General features: G+C 48.6%; 1 protein-coding gene across 1 annotated transcript in view; it reads left to right on the forward strand.

The window, feature by feature from the left end:
• The window catches only part of VPS36 (vacuolar protein sorting 36 homolog), a 262064-nt gene that overhangs the window by 118368 nt on the left and 125908 nt on the right, over nucleotides 1–17788 (forward strand). The window contains exon 6 of the mRNA XM_086935046.1: nucleotides 4533–4619. Coding sequence (XP_086791172.1) covers nucleotides 4533–4619 — 87 coding nt within the window. The remainder of the gene's footprint in view (nucleotides 1–4532; nucleotides 4620–17788) is intronic.

The raw sequence follows: 17788 nt of genomic DNA on the forward strand, positions 1-17788 counted from the left end.
ATTTTGTACTACTTGTAGTTTGGCAATGACTTTCTTAGGGGCCCCAAGATACAGAGCATTGCCATAGTCAAATCTGGATAGTAGGAGGCTCTGGATGAGGAGCTTCCTGGAGTCTTGGGGGAGCAGGGGAAGAATTTTACGGGTAGTCCGAAGGATGCCGTAACAGGCCCCTGCTGACTTCCTGGCTTGCGTAGTGAACGGAAGATCCTGGTCGAGCCACATGCCCAGGCTCTTGATGGATTGTTTTGGGGCCGGGGCAGGCCCATGCAGGGAGGCCATAGAGTCTTTGGAATGAAGTGAGATTGGTTGCCCAATACCAGTATTTCAGTTTTATCACTGTTGAGTTTAAGATGTGAGCAGTCCATCCAGTGTGAGATATCTTGGAGGCAAGAGTGAAGGTTATCAGGGGGACGGTTGAGCTGGCTGAGAGAGACAACAAGCTGGGTGTCGTCAGCGTACGTCACAAGTTTAATACCGTGGGGAGTGACTATTTTCTCCAGGGGGGACATATAAGCGTTAAAAAGAGTGGGGCTCAGGGAAGAGCCCTAGGGGACTCCACAATGTACAGGGGTGGCACGGGATTTAGAGGTTCCCTCAAGAACTTGAAAGGAACGATTGTGGAGGAAAGATTTCAGCCAAGACAGCCTGGACCCAGAAATTCCCAGTTCCCTGAGCCGGTGAATCAGAGTGACGTGATTCACTGTGTCGAAGGCTGCGCTCAGATCCAGGAGGATCACTGCCACTGATCCTCCTGAATCAAGGATCTTTCTCGCCTCCTCCACCACCGCAATCATAGCGGTTTCCGTACCCTGACCCGGGCGAAAGCCCGTCTGGGACGGGTGTAGGAGTCCACTGGTTTCCAGGTAGGCTGAAAGCTGCTGGTTAACAAGTTTTTCAGCCGTTTTGCTGACTACGGGCAGTAATGAAATGGGGCGATTACACAGTTCAGCAGGATCGAGGTGGGATTTTTTTAGAAGGGGTATTACTATAGCCCTTGGCCAACCAGGGGGCACGATACATTGTAGTAAAGAGGTGTTAATGAGTTTGGCCAACGGGGGAAGGATGGTAGGGGCAAATAATTTTAAGATGTTGGGTGGGGCTGGGTCAAGTGGAGAGACACTTTTGATGGAAAGAAAGATGGGGAGAAGAGTCTCCTCTGTGGTAGGAGAGAAAGAGTTTAGGTAGGGACTGTTTTGTTGCTGTGTACTGGAGGGGGGTTCTAGCGGGATTTCTCCTGTGGGGGTAGGGAGGGATTTTAGAATGTTTTGGATTTTTTCGTTGAAAAATTCAGCGACCTCATTGCAGCGATCGCCGAGGGGGTCTACGATGGGGGGGGGTCTGGAATTTTTAAAAGCTTGTTTACTATGCGGAAGATTTCCTTAGACGAGCTAGAGGAGGTTCTGATTTTTTCCTCAAAGGAAGCGGCTTGAGTTGTTTTAAGGGCCTTTTTATAGGTTAGGATTGATTGACTGTATTCTCTCTTTTTTGGGGGGGCAAATTCTTTCCTCCAAGCTCTTTCAGTTTTTTTGCAGAGTTTTTTCAGCAGACTGAGGTCGTTATTGAACCAAGGGGACTTGGGCTTCCCACCAAGGGTGTGGATGGGTTTCTTGGGAAGGATTATATCAAGAGAGTCCTCAATCCAAGCAGAAAACGTAGTGTTCGCTGCATGGGTAAGGGGGTCGTGGGGCGGGAGGGAGTGTTCCAAGAGTTGCCTCCAGTCTTCTGTGGCCAATTTCGAACAGCGGTGTTCAAGGGTATTGGGGGCCGATTTGGACCGGTAGGAGACCAGAATGTGCCAGCTAAAAGAAATTAGGGAGTGGTCTGACCAAGGGAAGGGGACGGGGTTTTGCACCTTAAGATCGGAAATATTCGAAAATAGGGGGTCGAGGAGGTGGCCCTTAATATGGGTAGGTTGGTAATTAAGCAGATGAAGTTGGTATGCTGCGAGGTCAAGTTCCAATCTCAGACGCCACTTTGTCGCCAGAGTTGTCAAAGTGAAGGTTTAGATCTCCTAGAATGGTAAAGTTAGGAGAAGTGCTAGCCAGGGCAAGGGAGGCTTCTAAGAAGGAGCTGCAAAATTGCCCTGGGGGGCCCGGAGGGCGGTAGACAAGGATTCCTGACAGAGATTTCAGGGGGGAGATTTGAATGAGGAACAGAGCATTTTCACAGTCTGAAATAGGACTATCGGCAGGACAGGTGGTCTTTATATATTATTGCTACTCCTCCTCCCTTCCCTGATAGTCTGTCCAGACGCTAAATCAGGTAGCCAGGGGGCAGGGCTCGCACGATGTCAGGGTTGGAGTCAGGTGAGAGCCATGTTTCCGTAAGAAACAGGACCTCAAGATGGTAGTCTTGGAGAAGCATATATATTTCGACGGCGTGTTTGGGCAGGGATCGGCAATTAAGCAGGGCCATGCTGAGTGGGACGAGTGAAGGGGGGGCAGGGGTCATGTTCCACGAGTTGAAAGGAACAGTTGGGACAGTGAGTGGAGGGGTCCATCATAGTGATGGTATGAGTGCAGAGCGTATGAAGAGTTTGCCTGAGTTGCAAGAGAGAGTCCCTAGAGTAAAACGGAGGTTGGAGAGTCTTGGTGGGGATGGTGCAGGGCCCTGGGCACGATCTGGTGCGGACGGGCGCAAACGAGCTTGCCTCTGGCGCGCCTCCGGCGTGCCCGCTGCGCTCGTCCTCTGCGCATACGGGTAGCGTGGTTCATTTTGTAGAGTGAAGCAAGTATCACCCACAACACTAGCCCGCCGACCTCCACTCCCCCAAAGATGGCGCCCGTGGAAGTGCGCCCGCAAGAGAGATCACGCGTCCAAGTGAGCCCCAAATCGGCCGCCTGGAGGTGCTTGACCCTCGGGGAGAGCGAGTTCGGTAAGTAGGGCTAAAAGGGATTTTTTTTAAAAAGGTTACATAAAAAGCATTTCTACACAGTTTTAAAATCACAGTATTAGATCACTGTCCCCTAGTTCCCGGCTTCCGCCTCAGGAACTTCTAACTCAATCAGTGAGTCCTCGGGATGCAGGGTCTATATGTAGAGCGAGGCAAGTATCACCCGCAACACTAGCCCGCCGACCTCCACTCCCCCAAAGATGGTGCCCGTGGAAGTGCGCCCGCGAGAGAGATCACGCGCCCAAGTGAGCCCCAAGTCGGCCGCCTGGAGGTGCTTGACCCTCGGGGACAGCGAGTGCGGTAAGTAGGGCTACTAGTGTGGAACTATGGAGTTAATTATCCCCCCACCCCTCGATTAGACCACTCAAGTCATTTAATAATATTGTCATAGTTTTAAAATTGAATCCTACAAAAAAAACATACAAAATGATGTTCAATTATTCAAAAAGTTTAAATCTGGAAAAAAATTAATTGAGGGGAGTGGCACTTGCCATTAGGACCAGCAGGTAAATAGGTAAGATGTATTTGCTAATGCCAAGGTTCGTATCTTGTCTGATCTTTGTTTGCAATGATAGTGAATTTGAACTGGATGAGGACTGTCACTGATGGCCAGGCAAATAGAGAGCTCTTTAACTCTTTCTTTTGTCTTTGTCTTTCTTTTTTTCTTCTTCTCTGCCTCCAACAGTGACGATGATGCTATGGAGAACTACAGCAAAGAATTAAGGCCCTCATTTTGATTGTAGCGGTCTGCCTGACATCCAGAGCATTGGTCCGATCGCCAGATTACAGTACCGGTTGGAGTGATTATGGCACTGGGCAAAGACTGCTGCCTCCGACAGGCTCAAAGAGCCTATCGGGGTGGCGGGCTGATTCCTAACCCTACAATGGAGGCGGTGCCTATGCAGGCGCTGCCGTAGGGATCTGGAAGTCCCTTTCCGACGGCCTGGGACTGCCATGAAAAGGCAGCTGGAACTGAACTTTGGGGGCCCCAAGCAGGGACCCTGTCCCCAGTTGGCCACTGCTAAGTGGCCAGGGAGGCACATGTTGTGCCCCCACAGACATCCATGCACCGTGTGCCAGGCATCCCATAGTGCCTGGTACACGGTGCATGGATGTTTGAAAAGTGTCTTTTTCTACTGCGGCTTGTGCTGCAGCCCTTTCCCGGGATGCAGCAGACACCGCTGTAGAAAAAGGCATTTTTCAATTACCTGCACGGTGGTCGGTATGTAATAGGGCGGGCTGCACTGCCGACTCATTGTTGGACGGTCACCTGCCCGCAGCAATAGCAGTCGGACGCTCGTATACTGTTGGAGGCAGAGAAGAAGAAAACGTTTTAGGCATTCTTGACATATAATACAGACAGGCCAACTTCAAAGTATTTAGAAATGTTTTGGAAAGTGACATAGTTCGTCTACTTCAGCCTTCTCTGCAGTTCTGTTTTTATCACATTCTTTTTATACAATTCTCCTATCTGATTCTTACAGTCTATTTTTGAGCTAGGCCTTCTACGTATCTCTTGATATATTTTGAGTGTCATTCCTGTTCTTGAAACACTAATATAGTACTCAGCTTATATAATTTTGTATTTAGTGGAGCTGAATAAACGCTGATATATTCTTTTATTTGTGTGTGTTAACAGTCGGGAAGAACAAGGGCTGTGGGAATTGTTGGCATCGAGAGGAAGCTGGAGGAAAAAAGAAAAGAGACCGACAAAAACATTTCAGAGGTAAATAGTACACTTCTCCATGCTCTAGTTCACTTACAGGTATATCTTACACATACAAATATGATCTTTCATGTGTGCAATCTATAGTGGTTATGGAGATTGTATGGTACCAGAATATCATTGCTGACATATCGACTGACAAAAATATTGTGTCCTAAATATCGTTTACAAAAATATTTCCCCATAGGAATTAACAGAAAATAAACACCCAGTGAAGCAATATTTTTCTAAACCATGCTTATGCCTCAATATTTTTTCCCAGACATTGTTTTTGTTAACAATATTCTGACATACAACTGATGCAGACGGGTTGTGTTCATCCCGCTAGTTTACACAGATTAATCAGTGTATAGCTGTATAAACAGATAGCTAGGGACATACTTTATAGCTGAAACAAGTCTATTGAAACCTAATTGAAAGTTAAATTGGAGATAGCTAGAGGTAATGGTGGCTTTGTTGATAGCCAGCAAAAGTGGATATGAATGAATGAATGAAATGAATGAAACTTATATAGCGCACGACTTACCCTGGGGCATCTCAGCGCTTGCTTAGGGAACCCGTCCTGGTATTCCCCTGTGAGATACCCTGGCAGGGTATCCACAAGGTGAAAGCCAGGCATCCCACCGCGAGGGGCCATTGTGGAGATTAAGCAAGCTATTGCCCAGAGTCGCAGAGTGTGAACCCGTGAGTCGAGAAGGCACCAGAGTGAGAATTAACGAGTCCGTGGAATTTTGAGCCCAAGAACCGCCGAGGCGGGGAATTGAACCCTGGTCCCGGGCCGAACTCAAGCTCCAGGTCTGCCGCCTCTAACCCCTGAGCCACACTTCTCCATATCAATATCAAGAGGTGAGTTGAAGAAAAAGTTCAAGGATTCTTCGAGAGACTTTTATGTAAGAATTCAGAAAAAGCAGGTAATGCAAGAATGCCACATATATGGTAACAGCACATGAGACCAACCCTTAATGTGTAACATTTCAAACCACACAACAATCAGTTTATAAGATGTCCAAAACCTTGGTGCCTGTGCCGCAAGGGTCAGGCTCTGGCTCTCATTAGCAAACACCAAGGTAAGATGATTGTTTTGTCTAATCAATTGCATTTTTTAAAATAATTTTTGACATTTCCTTCTGTTGCTCCTGAGCAATCTTACGATCTCCTCTCCTACCTGTGTTGGGAGGTGTGCTCTCCCTGCCCCGGTCCACCGCGGATAGTGTGCCATTTGTGTGCAGGGCAGGTCGTCATCTTGAGTTAGTCCCCGAGCCCGGCCGGATCGTAGGCAGCGGTCTAGCTGGAGGAGGGGCTTGGCTATATATTGCACATGGCCTTCCGGACGTGCAGCGGACGCGCCCAGCGGGCGCGCCGCCGGTGTGCTGAAGGCGTGCCAAAGGCAAGCCCGTCTGCGGCCGTCCGCGCCCCGGAAGCGACCAGCTCCAGCCATGCTGGCCGAATCGTGCCAGATCAGGCCAATTGGAACAAAACCTATTCATGCAATGACTTATTAAAGCTGAAGGGGCCATGTTGTGTGGGGGGCGGGCATTGGGAGGTCCTTGATAATGCTTCTAGGACATGCCCGGTGTGCAAATTCCGTTTCCGCATCCACCTGCCCAACCCTGGTCCCCCAGAGACAGGCGAACCTAGGATTCATATGAAAAAAAGTATGAAAAAAATATGAAAAAAGGGGGGTGGTCCTTGACTATGAATTGGTACAAAACTTATATTGTTATCATTTGTTTCTCAATGATGCGATTAGATCTGCATATATTGATTAAAGCAACATGGGGGAGATTCACTGCAATCATGGACAGTACCCAAAATATAGCAAAATCAATTTGTGAAAGGAAACATTGATTATAACCACACTCTGATTTCTCGTTATATCAAAATTCACGTATTTATTTACAATACCATAAAACAGTTCTAAACGGCGCAAAGGACTATCAGAGTATAGTCCGTGAAAAGGGGAAAAGGGGTGCTCTTAGTGATGTAGAGAGGAAAGGGGAAAGAAGAGCGAGTGTAATCTACAATTGTACTATTTACAGAAACCAAAGCGGGACAGCTTACGCTATCATAACAACCTGTCCACAATAATTGAAAGAGGGAGGAACTTGGACTAGACAGGGTACAGGCATCCAAAATGATAAGCGTCGACGTTTCGACCCTAGTGCTCCTGGGGTATTTGGGACCTCAGCTGCGGGTCTTCTTCAGGACAAGGTGATGGGATGGGGGCGGAAGGGTGGGGAAAGACTTGGCCGTATTCCAACGGGTGATCTGGGTTAAACACCTGTGGTACAAGAATGAGGTAGGTGTTAAGACTATGTTAAAAAACGAGTAACAAGCGTGTAGTTAGTGTGGAGTAATGGGTACATTACCAATAGTCCTGCTCAGGTTGGACCTCCGTCCAAACTTGTAGGGGGTTGGTCACCTATTGGATAGAAAAAAGGATACCGGGTCAGAGCCCATCTCCCAAGGGCGACTGATTCCAGATATCCAGTCCAGTCATATTTATCTATGATAATAGACTCACCTAGTATCTTCTTGGTGGTCTGATGGTTCAACTTAACGTTCAATCGGATTGGTCTTGCATGTTGGGCCTGTGAAGGGTGGAACGGTTAATTAAAACCCAATCCTTATGTCTTGAATATTAAACCTGTTTGGTAAATAACGAGACTTACAACTAAAAAGTAGCTAATAGGGAAGTCCTACCGGTGCCCCCTCGGGCCTGCCGGTGGTTATAGCAAACAAGGTTGCCAATGTTGTCTCTGTTGGGTGATTAAAGGTATGTACTTCGATTGTCCAATATCGAGTCCTCAAGTGACCTGGAGCGTGAAAGAAAGCAGGACAGTGTGTTAGAAAATACTCTATGTCCCAATGCGGCCAAATGATAGACTGCTCGGATGTCAGTGAGCAAGAACGGCTTGCCTACGGGAGTGAAGATCACGCGAATCTTACCTTGGGAAAACTTGGGCAATTGCTAAATGCCGGGGCAACGTCCTTCGCCGGTGTCTTTTCAGTATCGGGACCGCGTCCGCGCTAGACTGATACTTCCGTGATCGCGTTAAACTGATACTTCCGTGATTTGGCGTCACATGGGCTTGTGTCAGCCAATCACTGGGCAATAGGTCAAAACGTGGACAGTAAGGAAGGACTATCGTCTTGGGTCCTTTAATGCAATCGGCAAGGGACTAACTATTTCTCCCACATTCGGGTAGTGTGTATATTTCTTATTGGATTCCACTGTTGTTGTAGGAAACGGGCGATTTATTTGTAATTGGATATTATTTCAAGAGATGACCGTATATTATTACAGGATTGCTGAAGGTCATTGATCCGTGTTAGATCACTTGTAAACTTGTAATGAACATATCAGTGGAAAAACTAAATTACATTTTCAATAAAACAAAATTACATTTGGTAGAAAAAAATGCACAAAAACAGTTGTACAGACGATATATACAGAAACAATTTCACAGAGTCATCATGTAATTGCATTACATATTATAGAGATTCCATATCATGCAAAAGGTACTGTGTTGTACAACATTACTACATTCGGTGAAAAGGGTTAAGTGTACTTCACAGTTGCCTTATTGCAACTTACTATGAACAGAACAAACTGGCTGGTGTGTGAGTGTGGCCGACAGGGTAGTGGATTGGTAGGTTGGAATTGTCAACCATTTCGAATTGCCACCATTTGTCGGAGTACCTCCTCGCGATCATTCAGGCCGCGATTTACGGTATCAAAGAGATGCATCCAGCGGCATTCCCGGGTGCAGAGGAGTTTGGCATAATTCCCTCCCCGGGAGTTCTTAACAACCTTCTCTATTATCCACCATTTCAGACTTTCAGGGTGGTGATTAAATTTCAGAAAGTAATCCACTAATGGGGCCCCTTGCACCTTGCAGCGTATCTTGCTGCAATGTTGTAAAATCTGGGTCTTGGTTTTTTGAGTGGTTTGACCAATATACATAAAGCCACATGGGCACATTATGGGATATATGGCCCCCATCGTGTTGCAATTGGTATGTTGTTGCATTGTGTGGGTGTAATCATTGTAGGTACACGTTTTTAATTCTGATACCATTGTACATGCTTTACAACTGCCACATTTTGAATGGCCCAGTACGGGGGGAATATTCCATAGTGTTGTTTGACTTGCACTTCTTTGTTGGTTAAGCATAGAATGTACTACAAAGTCCTTCACACTTTTGCCTTTACGAAAAGCATGCATAGGGGGTTCGGTTACGCCTATCTCTTCTGCTACTAGATGCCAATGTGCGTTGATGGTTTGTTTAATCTCGGTGCTACGTGTGTTGAAGGTGGTGACCCATATTAATCTACTCTCGGTGGGATCAGATTTGTGGTTGGGTTCTAGTAGGGACTCTCTGTTGTTAAACCATGCCCTTTTGCGCGCTTTTCTAACTAGACTTCTTGGATATCCTCGCTCTATCAGTCTTTTGATTAGGACATCAGATTCATGGAAGTAGTCGATTTTCTTGGTGCAATTCCGTCGCAACCTCAGGAATTGGCCGTATGGCAGGTTATCCCTGAGGTTGCGAGGGTGATGGCTGGAATATCTGAGAAGTGTGTTTTTCTCAGTGGGTTTTCTGAAAAGTGTGGTGTATAAAACACCACTTTCCTCTTTGATAGTCCGATCTAGAAAATTGAGGGAATTGTTGCTACTCTCAACTGAGAACTGTATATAGTTGTCTCTTTCATTTAGCCATGTATGGAAGGTCATTAATTCCTCCTGTGTGCCCCTCCAAATGAGGAGCACGTCGTCGATGTATCGACGCCATTCTACAATTTTTGATCTGTGAGGGTTGGTGTTGTGTAGGATCCATTTGTGTTCAAAACTATCCATGAAGATAATGGCAAGGTTTGGGGCAAAGCTCGCCCTCATTGCCACTCCACTCGTCTGTTCATAGAATTGCCCATCAAAGATGAAGTAATTTCTTTTCATCGCTACTTCCAGGAGTGATAAAATGAAGCTGGTTGGAACCCTATGTGGGCGTATTCTGCTATCTAGGGCCTTTTCAATCGCAACCATTGCTGCTTGTTGAGGAATGCTGGTGTATAGGGACGTGATGTCCATGGTCACCAGCAATTCCTGTGTGGGGTCTTTCAATTATTGTGGACAGGTTGTTATGATAGCGGAAGCTGTCCCGCTTTGGTTTCTGTAAATAGTACAATTGTAGATTACATTCTCTCTTCTTTCCCCTTTCCTCTCTACATCACTAAGAGCACCCCTTTTCCCTTTTTCACGGACTATACTCTGATAGTCCTTTGCGTCGTTTAGAACTGTTTTATGGTATTGTAAATAAATACGTGAATTTTGATATAACGAGAAATCAGAGTGTGGTTATAATCAATGTTTCCTTCCACAAATTGATTTTGCTATATTTTGGGTACTGTCCATGATTGCAGTGAATCTCCCCATGTTGCTTTAATCAATATATGCAGATCTAATCGCATCATTGAGAAACAAATGATAACGATATAAGTTTTGTACCAATTCATAGTCAAGGACCACCCCTCTTTTTTTCATACTATTCATACCCAGGTCCTTTGATTCTGTGGGTGAACCCCATTGATTTAATGGAACCTAGGATTCAGGCAGCTCTTATTAACACATGCTCAATGGTCAAACCTGCGGTCGACATCGTTGAGCTTCTTGCAGAATCCAAGCTGGACGCTCTTTTCATTACCGAAACCTGGCTTGATGAGTCCAGCGCTCCTGTGGTGGAACTCTCTATTCCTAGAGGCTTTAAATTTTCCAGGGGTGATCAGGGTTCCGGGAGAGGGGGAGGGACGGCGATCGTGTTTAGAGACTCCTGGTCTTTCACTAGTAAAGTAATTGGGGATTGGGCGGGGGTGAGGCCTTGGATTTTACTTTTATCCTCTCCCCCATTTTACCCTGGGGGGGACTCTGGTCTATCGTCCACCGGGTCCTCCCGGAGCCTTCCTGAGGGCTTTCGATGATATTATTATTCCACGCGCCCTCCGCTACCCCAAATTTTTCCTTTTAGGGGACTTCAATATCCATCTGGATACTCCGGCCTCTTCAAAAGTCAGGATTCTCCTGGATTCTCTAGGCCTAGCCCAGCTGACACAACATGTGATGTTGCCATCCCATGAGGGTGGCAACCTCATTGACTTGGCTTGTTCCAACTTTCCTGTCCTCGTCAATGATCCTGAGCCGGTCACGTGGTCCGACCATCACCTTATTAGGTTTTCCTGGTCGGCGGGCAGGACCGCTAGAAGTCCTCTCTTACCTCACAAGCCATTAGCCAGGAAGATTAACCTCTCTTCCCTCTGTATGGCCTTAAAACAGTCCCGCCCCACTCCTGCCATGGACCTTGAAGGAGCGGTGGCCAATTTTAATCGCTGGATCAGCCTGGGGGTCTGCGCCAGCTCCAAAGCCAATAGTGGTTGCATTCAGCGCGTTCTCCCCTCGCAGCCCTGGTACTCTACTAAGCTCAGGGATATGAAACTGGGGTGTAAGAAGCTGGAGCAATGCTGGCACCAGAATTACTGCATGTCCGCTAAAAAGACCCTGCGCCTAGCACAGAGGGAGTTCTGTAGGTTCATTAGGCAGGCGAAAAGTGACTACTTTGCAGGGAGAATTGCGCAGGTTAGGAACAATGGCAAGGAGATCTTTGCTATTGTCCAGAGCTTTTTATCTCCTTGTGCTGAACAAATACTGTTACCATTGTCCCAACACTGGTGTGAGGACCTTTCCACCTTTTTTGTGGACAGGATACTAAAGATCCAGGATAGTGTAGGCTCACATCTTAGTATTGCGGAGACCCCCTCCTTGGTGACCCCCCACACTCAATGTGCGGTCGCCGCCAGGCTCACCTCATTTCTGCCCGTTGCCGAGGCTGACAATCTGGCTATCCTTAGCTCTGTTAAGTCTGGCTCCCCGCTGACCCTTGTCCGGCTCGAGTTTTAGCCGGTGTAGCCAACGAGGTCTGTCCAGAAGTAGTAGATATTGTCAACCGTTCTCTTCAGATGGCTGTGGTGCCGGCCCAATGGAAACAAGCTAAACTGCTCACCCTTCTGAAAAAACCATCACTGGACCCGCTGGCCCTTGCTAACTATCGTCCCATTTCGCTGCTACCAGCCTTGGCTAAAGTCTGCAAGAAGGTGGCCTTTCGGCAGCTGGAGACGTTTGTGGAGGCATCTAGTGCTCTGCATCCTGCTCAGTCAGGATTTAGGTCGGCCTACAGTATGGAGACTGCCCTGGTGGAAATGTCGGAGGCTATCAGAGAGTGTCTGGATGGGGGCGGCAGGGCGGCCCTGATTTTGCTCGACCTCTCTGCCGCCTTCGACACGGTGCCCCACCAGTTGCTCTTGGCCAGGCTTTCGGCGATCGGGATTTTGGGCCTGGTCTGGGAATGGGTAAAATCCTTTCTGGATTCTCGTTCACAGCAGGTTTGCATGGGCCTTGTGTTTCCTCTGTCAGGAACTTAGCAACGGGGTTTCCGCAGGGTTCCACTTTAAGCCCCCTGCTTTTTAACATATACTTAACCCCTCTGATCTACCAGGCTGAGGAGCTGGGAGCAAAAGTGATAGCGTATGCTGATGATACACAGCTGCTATTCACTTGGAGAGGCTCGGACCTGTCCACTGATGCTGCTCAGAAGTGCCTAACGTCAGTATTTCGTTGGCTGGCCCGGGCCTCTCTCAAATGTAATGAGGATAAATCTGAGGTCCTCCTTTATGGGCAGTTTCCTCTGGATTTTAGACATCGCCTATGGCCTCCCGACTTCCCTGACCCACGCTCCAAGAATGGACCGGACAGAAATCTGGGGGTATGGTTCAGCGAAGATTTACGGTTTGCTGACCACGTAAAAAAATTGACGGGAGCCTGCTTTGGTACCCTCTAGGCACTCAGAAAAATCTATCCATTGCTTCCGAGGGTGGCCAAAGAGACGATCGCCCGTGCCCTGATCCTGTCGAGGCTGGACTATGCCAATGCTTGGTTTATAGGCCTGCCCGGCTATCTTCTGCGTAAACTCCAAATTATACAGAATGCCGCTGCAAGACTCCTCTTCAACGCTCCGAGGAGATCCAGCGCCCGACAATATTTACGAGAACTGCACTGGCTGCCGGTGGCCCAGCGAGTACAGTTTAAAGCAATTATCCAGGCGCACCATGCCCTTCACGGCTCTGGTCCCACCTACCTCAGGAAGCGGTTTGCCCTTTATGTGCCGAACCGCCCTCTGCGATCTGCTTCATTCCTCCGGATGATTATCCCGCGCTTTCATAGAGTTCGCTTGGGAGGCCAGTCACTCGCTGTTAAAACCGCTAAGGCCTGGAATTCGCTGCCTCCAGATCTTCAACTTATCCAAGAGTTTCAACTTTTTAAAAAACATCTTAAAACCCATCTGTTCAGTCAGGCCTTTTAAAGTGCCTCTCGCTCTGACCCCAGCCAACCTCCGCGCCAAGACACTCGAGAGTATCGGTGCGCGCTATAAATCCACTATAACATAACATAACATAACATACATGCAACTCCCTAAAGTTTGTTGAATTCCGTGCTTAATTTGAGCTTGTGGTTGCTGGTTGGGGCCACCAGCACTCATTTTTCCTCATCACACTTTTCTCTAAGGAAAGAGAGGGAAAACGCACAAAGTGGGAAGACGAAGGAAGAGAAAGGTGGAAATAACATGGCAGTGGAGAAAGAAGGCACCCGCCAGAGTGAGATAAAGGGGCATGGAGAGTCTCCTAGCTTATTAAAGTGGCCTGGGGTGGATTCAAGACAATGCAGCCTTGGTTTTCAGTTCGCCTACATATTACAGCACCGGGCATGGGCTTTTAAGCAGAGCTTTGGACACTGGTATTCATTTTTGTTTTACAAATTAAGCACTCGTTGGATTTAAATAAAAATGTCCCCATATGATATGACAGAATGACCGTGCACAGAATGACCGTGCACATTATATTTTGCGTTCCCTTTGCATTTCATTGCACTAATAAGAATCATTTTCCCTCTGATGTGCAATAAAACTATAAAGGCTTCAGGTTTATATAGATGCTTTGAGCACCCTCGTCAATCAGGAGGCACCTGAACTGTTCAAAATTATGCTAGTATTAACTTTTTTTTAAAAATGTAAATGCTTATTGTAAGCATATGGCAGCCATGTTTAAGCAGTAACCCATTTTAATTTTTCATGCTCCTTTTTTTGGCATATGTTTGAAAATGTAACCATCACAGCATCTTACCAAGGCCAGATCTGTTTTCTTCTCTGATGCTTGTTTAAAATGTTTTCAAGCTAACAACAATGCCTTTCCAAGGATAGACGTTTATGCTATGCATAGTTTATCAGTCTCTCTTTAGTGTTCAGATAGTCTGAAAGTCCAGCTGAACTGTTGGCATCTTAGCTAAACGAGTTTAATCACTACTTACAAAAAGGTAGTACTACCCCTTTCAAATCCATTCCTATAATTCTATCTTTACTCCAAATTCCCCTTTTTAAATCAATTTCTATCATTATATTCCTACCCCCAAACTCTGCTAAACACACATGAAATCAAGAGCACAAACCCAACACAACTAATGCACAAAAAAAGAGGAAAATCTACTAACTACTAATCTAGTTTCGGAGTAGTGTGGTACTCGCCGAAAAAGCGCTTCAGTGTCTTGTCAGGAATCATAAGCGCTATATAAATACATTTACAATTCACAATCTAAAAACACATGTACCCCCAAGCTGTTATTCTTGCCACCACTGCCCTTCACCTTGTACAACCAGAATGAGAGTGTGACATCCTCACTCAGTTTGAGGCGGTCACATTTAGTGTTCTTTCCAGAGCCTAACTCTGCTGCTGAAGCAGTGCAGTAAATACATATGGCAATTCCTTTGGATTCTCAGATTCTTCAGTTTACTGGAGGAAAGAAAACAGTGGGGATCAGGGCTGAGCAGCACAATATTTCCAAGCCATGCAGAGGACTTTCATCCCAAAAGTTTCTGACAAAAAGGTGTTCTAACAAAAAAAGGAGATGACCCGGTACTGTGTCTCAGGTCTAGAGTTAAAATTCCTTAGTAAATACCATAAACCATAGAAGGCCACGAACTGAAAGGTAAATTGATTGTAGAACACTGAGTAGGGACAAAATATAAGCACAAAAAGTGTGCATCAGTTGTCTGTTTTTCTTTTTTACCATGACAAGGCCGAATGGCGGAAGAGAAGAGGAGGCAGACGACATGGACAATGAGGAATTATAATGCAAGGAGAAATGGGCAAGGGGTTCGGAGGGTAAAAAAGGATGATAGAGAAAGATGCAAAGGTACAGGGTATGAATACCGGAAGGAAATCACCTGTTTAAAAACAAAAAAATTGTCCCCGATTAAAATAAAAAATGAAGGGGCGTGGCTTGGCCGGCGATGATGGCGGTCGCGTTGTAATTGCGGTCCGACCAGCCATCTAAAATCCTGTACAACTATCCTGCCTCTGGACATCTAAAACGGCGAGCCTAGCACCGGAGAGCCCATCGATCATCTAGGTGGCTCTCTGAAGTAGGTTGGAGTCCGGACGGTGCAGCGGCGGTGCTGGAAGAGGCCCAGCGCGGAGTGGCAGCCTAGCAGGAGGTGGCTGAGACGGAGCCGGGGCCTCCCGTGCTTTGCCTGGCCGACAACGAGAGCCTGGAGGTTGGCGCGTCTGGGGAGGTGCAGCCGGTGAGGCCGGCACACATTGAATTTCCTGCGCCTGATTCTGTGTCCCCCCTCCCTCGAGACTGCGGCGCTGGAAGTGGCTGTGCTGCGGCGGCCGGTGGGCTGAAGAAGGGAGGACTGGTGACGGCCGAACTGCGGCGCCGGCTTCCTTGGGTGAGGAGGCCTCGGGGAGGTAGCGGCCATCTTGTGGAGCTCCGGGCGGCCGCGGAGAGTCAACCAGACCCTGGTGTGTGGTGACGGAAAGGGGGTAGCCGGTGCGGAGAGGGAGAAACCCCCCCTCCTTTTTGTTTCTTGACGGCATCAGCCCCTGATCTTTGTCAGCTCGGCGGCCAGGTCGGGCCGCGGTGGTGGCGGGGGCAGTGGTGTCCCTGGGTCCTATGATTGGTCGGCCCCTCATACAGTGCTGCAGTGGGTGTCAGGCCGACCTGGCCACAGTGGTGCTTACTTAGTGGCAGCAACACTGGTGGAGGCCGAAGAGGGTGGGGTCCGGCTCCTGGTCGCAGTCACGTTTGCCCACAACGAGTTCGGAGTCATTGGCTGTGCATCGTCATTGCTGGGGCCGTCGACACACATCGGTGGTCGGATCGGGCCGTAGCGAAGTGGGGTGCGGCCCTCCGGGGCTGAGGCAGAGGCGATCTGGTGGTTTCTTGGGGGGCCCCTGCGGCAGACGCAGCCCATCTGGGGCTCTCGAGGAAGAGACTTTAGGTTTGGAAGCCACGCCGCTTTGTCCCTGCGCTGCTTTTCACGCTTGGCCCACTTGGTTTTCGGCCCCAGAGCTCGGTGACACCCAATGTACTACGATGACGCACGAAAAAGGTGGTGGATGTAACACCAGGCAGGGCACCATTGACAAGTTTACAGGGGCGGATGCTGCAGCCAGGACTGCGGGGTCGCAGAGCCAGGTCCCTTATAATGCGGCGCTCATGGCAGCCATTACCCAGTCCAGGGACATGCTGGATGCCAAGATCGGGCCGTGGGATCTGATGACATTTTGTTGAGACAGGACTTGCGAAATGCGGTTGAGCGTATCACCGGGACGAAGACCTGCATCTCGGAGGTGGAAGACAACGTCACAACCTTAAAGAAGAAAGTTGCAGCTAAGATTCAGAAAGGTCTGGCAATGCGGGTCGAGGATGCCGAAGGGCCGGCTTGGCGAAATAACCTATGCTTCATGGGATTCCCGGAGGGATGCGAGGGAGACAATGTGAAGCGGTTCCTGCCATGGTTGGAGGGCTGGCTCCCCCGGGTGCGCTCTCTCGCTGCTTTGTGGTGGAGCGGGCCCACAGAGCTCTCATGCAGAAACCTCCTCAGGGAGCTCGCCCGAGGCCAATCATCGCCAAATTCCTGAACTATATGGACCGCAATACCATCTAGAATCAGGCCAGAGCCAGGACATCCCTCACCTGTGACAACGCGAATATCCTTATCTTCCCAGACTACACACGCCTGGTGCAGCAGCAGCGACAATCTTTTCTGGCTGCCAAGGCGCCCCTCCGGGACCTTAAGCTTAAGTATGAGTTGTTGTATCCGGCCCGGCTGAGAGTTATCTACCGGTCTCGTACACCTTTCTTCGACTCTCCAAAGGAAGTATTTAAATGGACTGATGAGACTGTGAGGGTGCGAGTCCACACGCCACCGGGCAGAGATTCTGATTCCTCATCGAGTGAGGTGGCCCGGGGGGCCTCCATGGCCAGCAAGGAGGTAGTAGGAGGTCACGGTCCAGGCGTAGATCTCGGTCTGGCTCTGCTCTCTGGCAGAAGGGCTCGTCGCTGGAGAAGCAGGCTTCGGCATACCGGCTCAAGGGTCCAACTGAGTATTGGGCTCTGAATTTTGTGGCTGGATTTCTAGTTAGGCATGTTCTTTCTTAGGGCTGGGAACCTGGTCACGCAGTGGTGGGCGGGAGGGAGTGAGGCCCAAAGGTTGTGGGTATTCAGTTGGGGATCCATTGGAGGGTGTGGTTCTTGTCCCCCGGTTGGGGACTTGGTTACGATCCGACCGCGACTGGTACTACCATGTTTATGAGGTATGGGGTGGGGGGAGTGGGGGTTGGCGGGGTGACGGAGGTTGGGGGGTTGTTTTGATTGTGTATTCATGCTGGTTGCTCATCAAATTTTGTGCACACTGGGACATAGACGTGCCCTCAGGGAGGGCAGAGGATTTTCACTATGGAACGACGGAGGGAGGGCGGATAGCCCCTGGTTCCCTGCGCTTGGTCAGTTGGAATGTTCGCGGGGCGCTGGATAAGGTGAAGCGAGGGGCCATCCTTCAGTATGCCAAGCGAGCTGGGGCCGATGTGCTCCTGCTTCAGGAAACACACTTACTGGGCACTAAAGCTTTATGTCTGCAGCGGTTTGGGTATCACCAAGTGTTCCATTCGGGGTTCACACGGGGCTCGCGGGATGTTGCGATCCTGATCCATCGTAGGGTCCCATATGTACATGAGAAACTCTGGTCGGATGCACAGGGTAGGTATGTTATTATACAAGGCAG

Source organism: Lissotriton vulgaris, chromosome 8, assembly GCF_964263255.1.
Source record: "Lissotriton vulgaris chromosome 8, aLisVul1.2, whole genome shotgun sequence".
NCBI lineage: Eukaryota > Metazoa > Chordata > Amphibia > Caudata > Salamandridae > Lissotriton > Lissotriton vulgaris.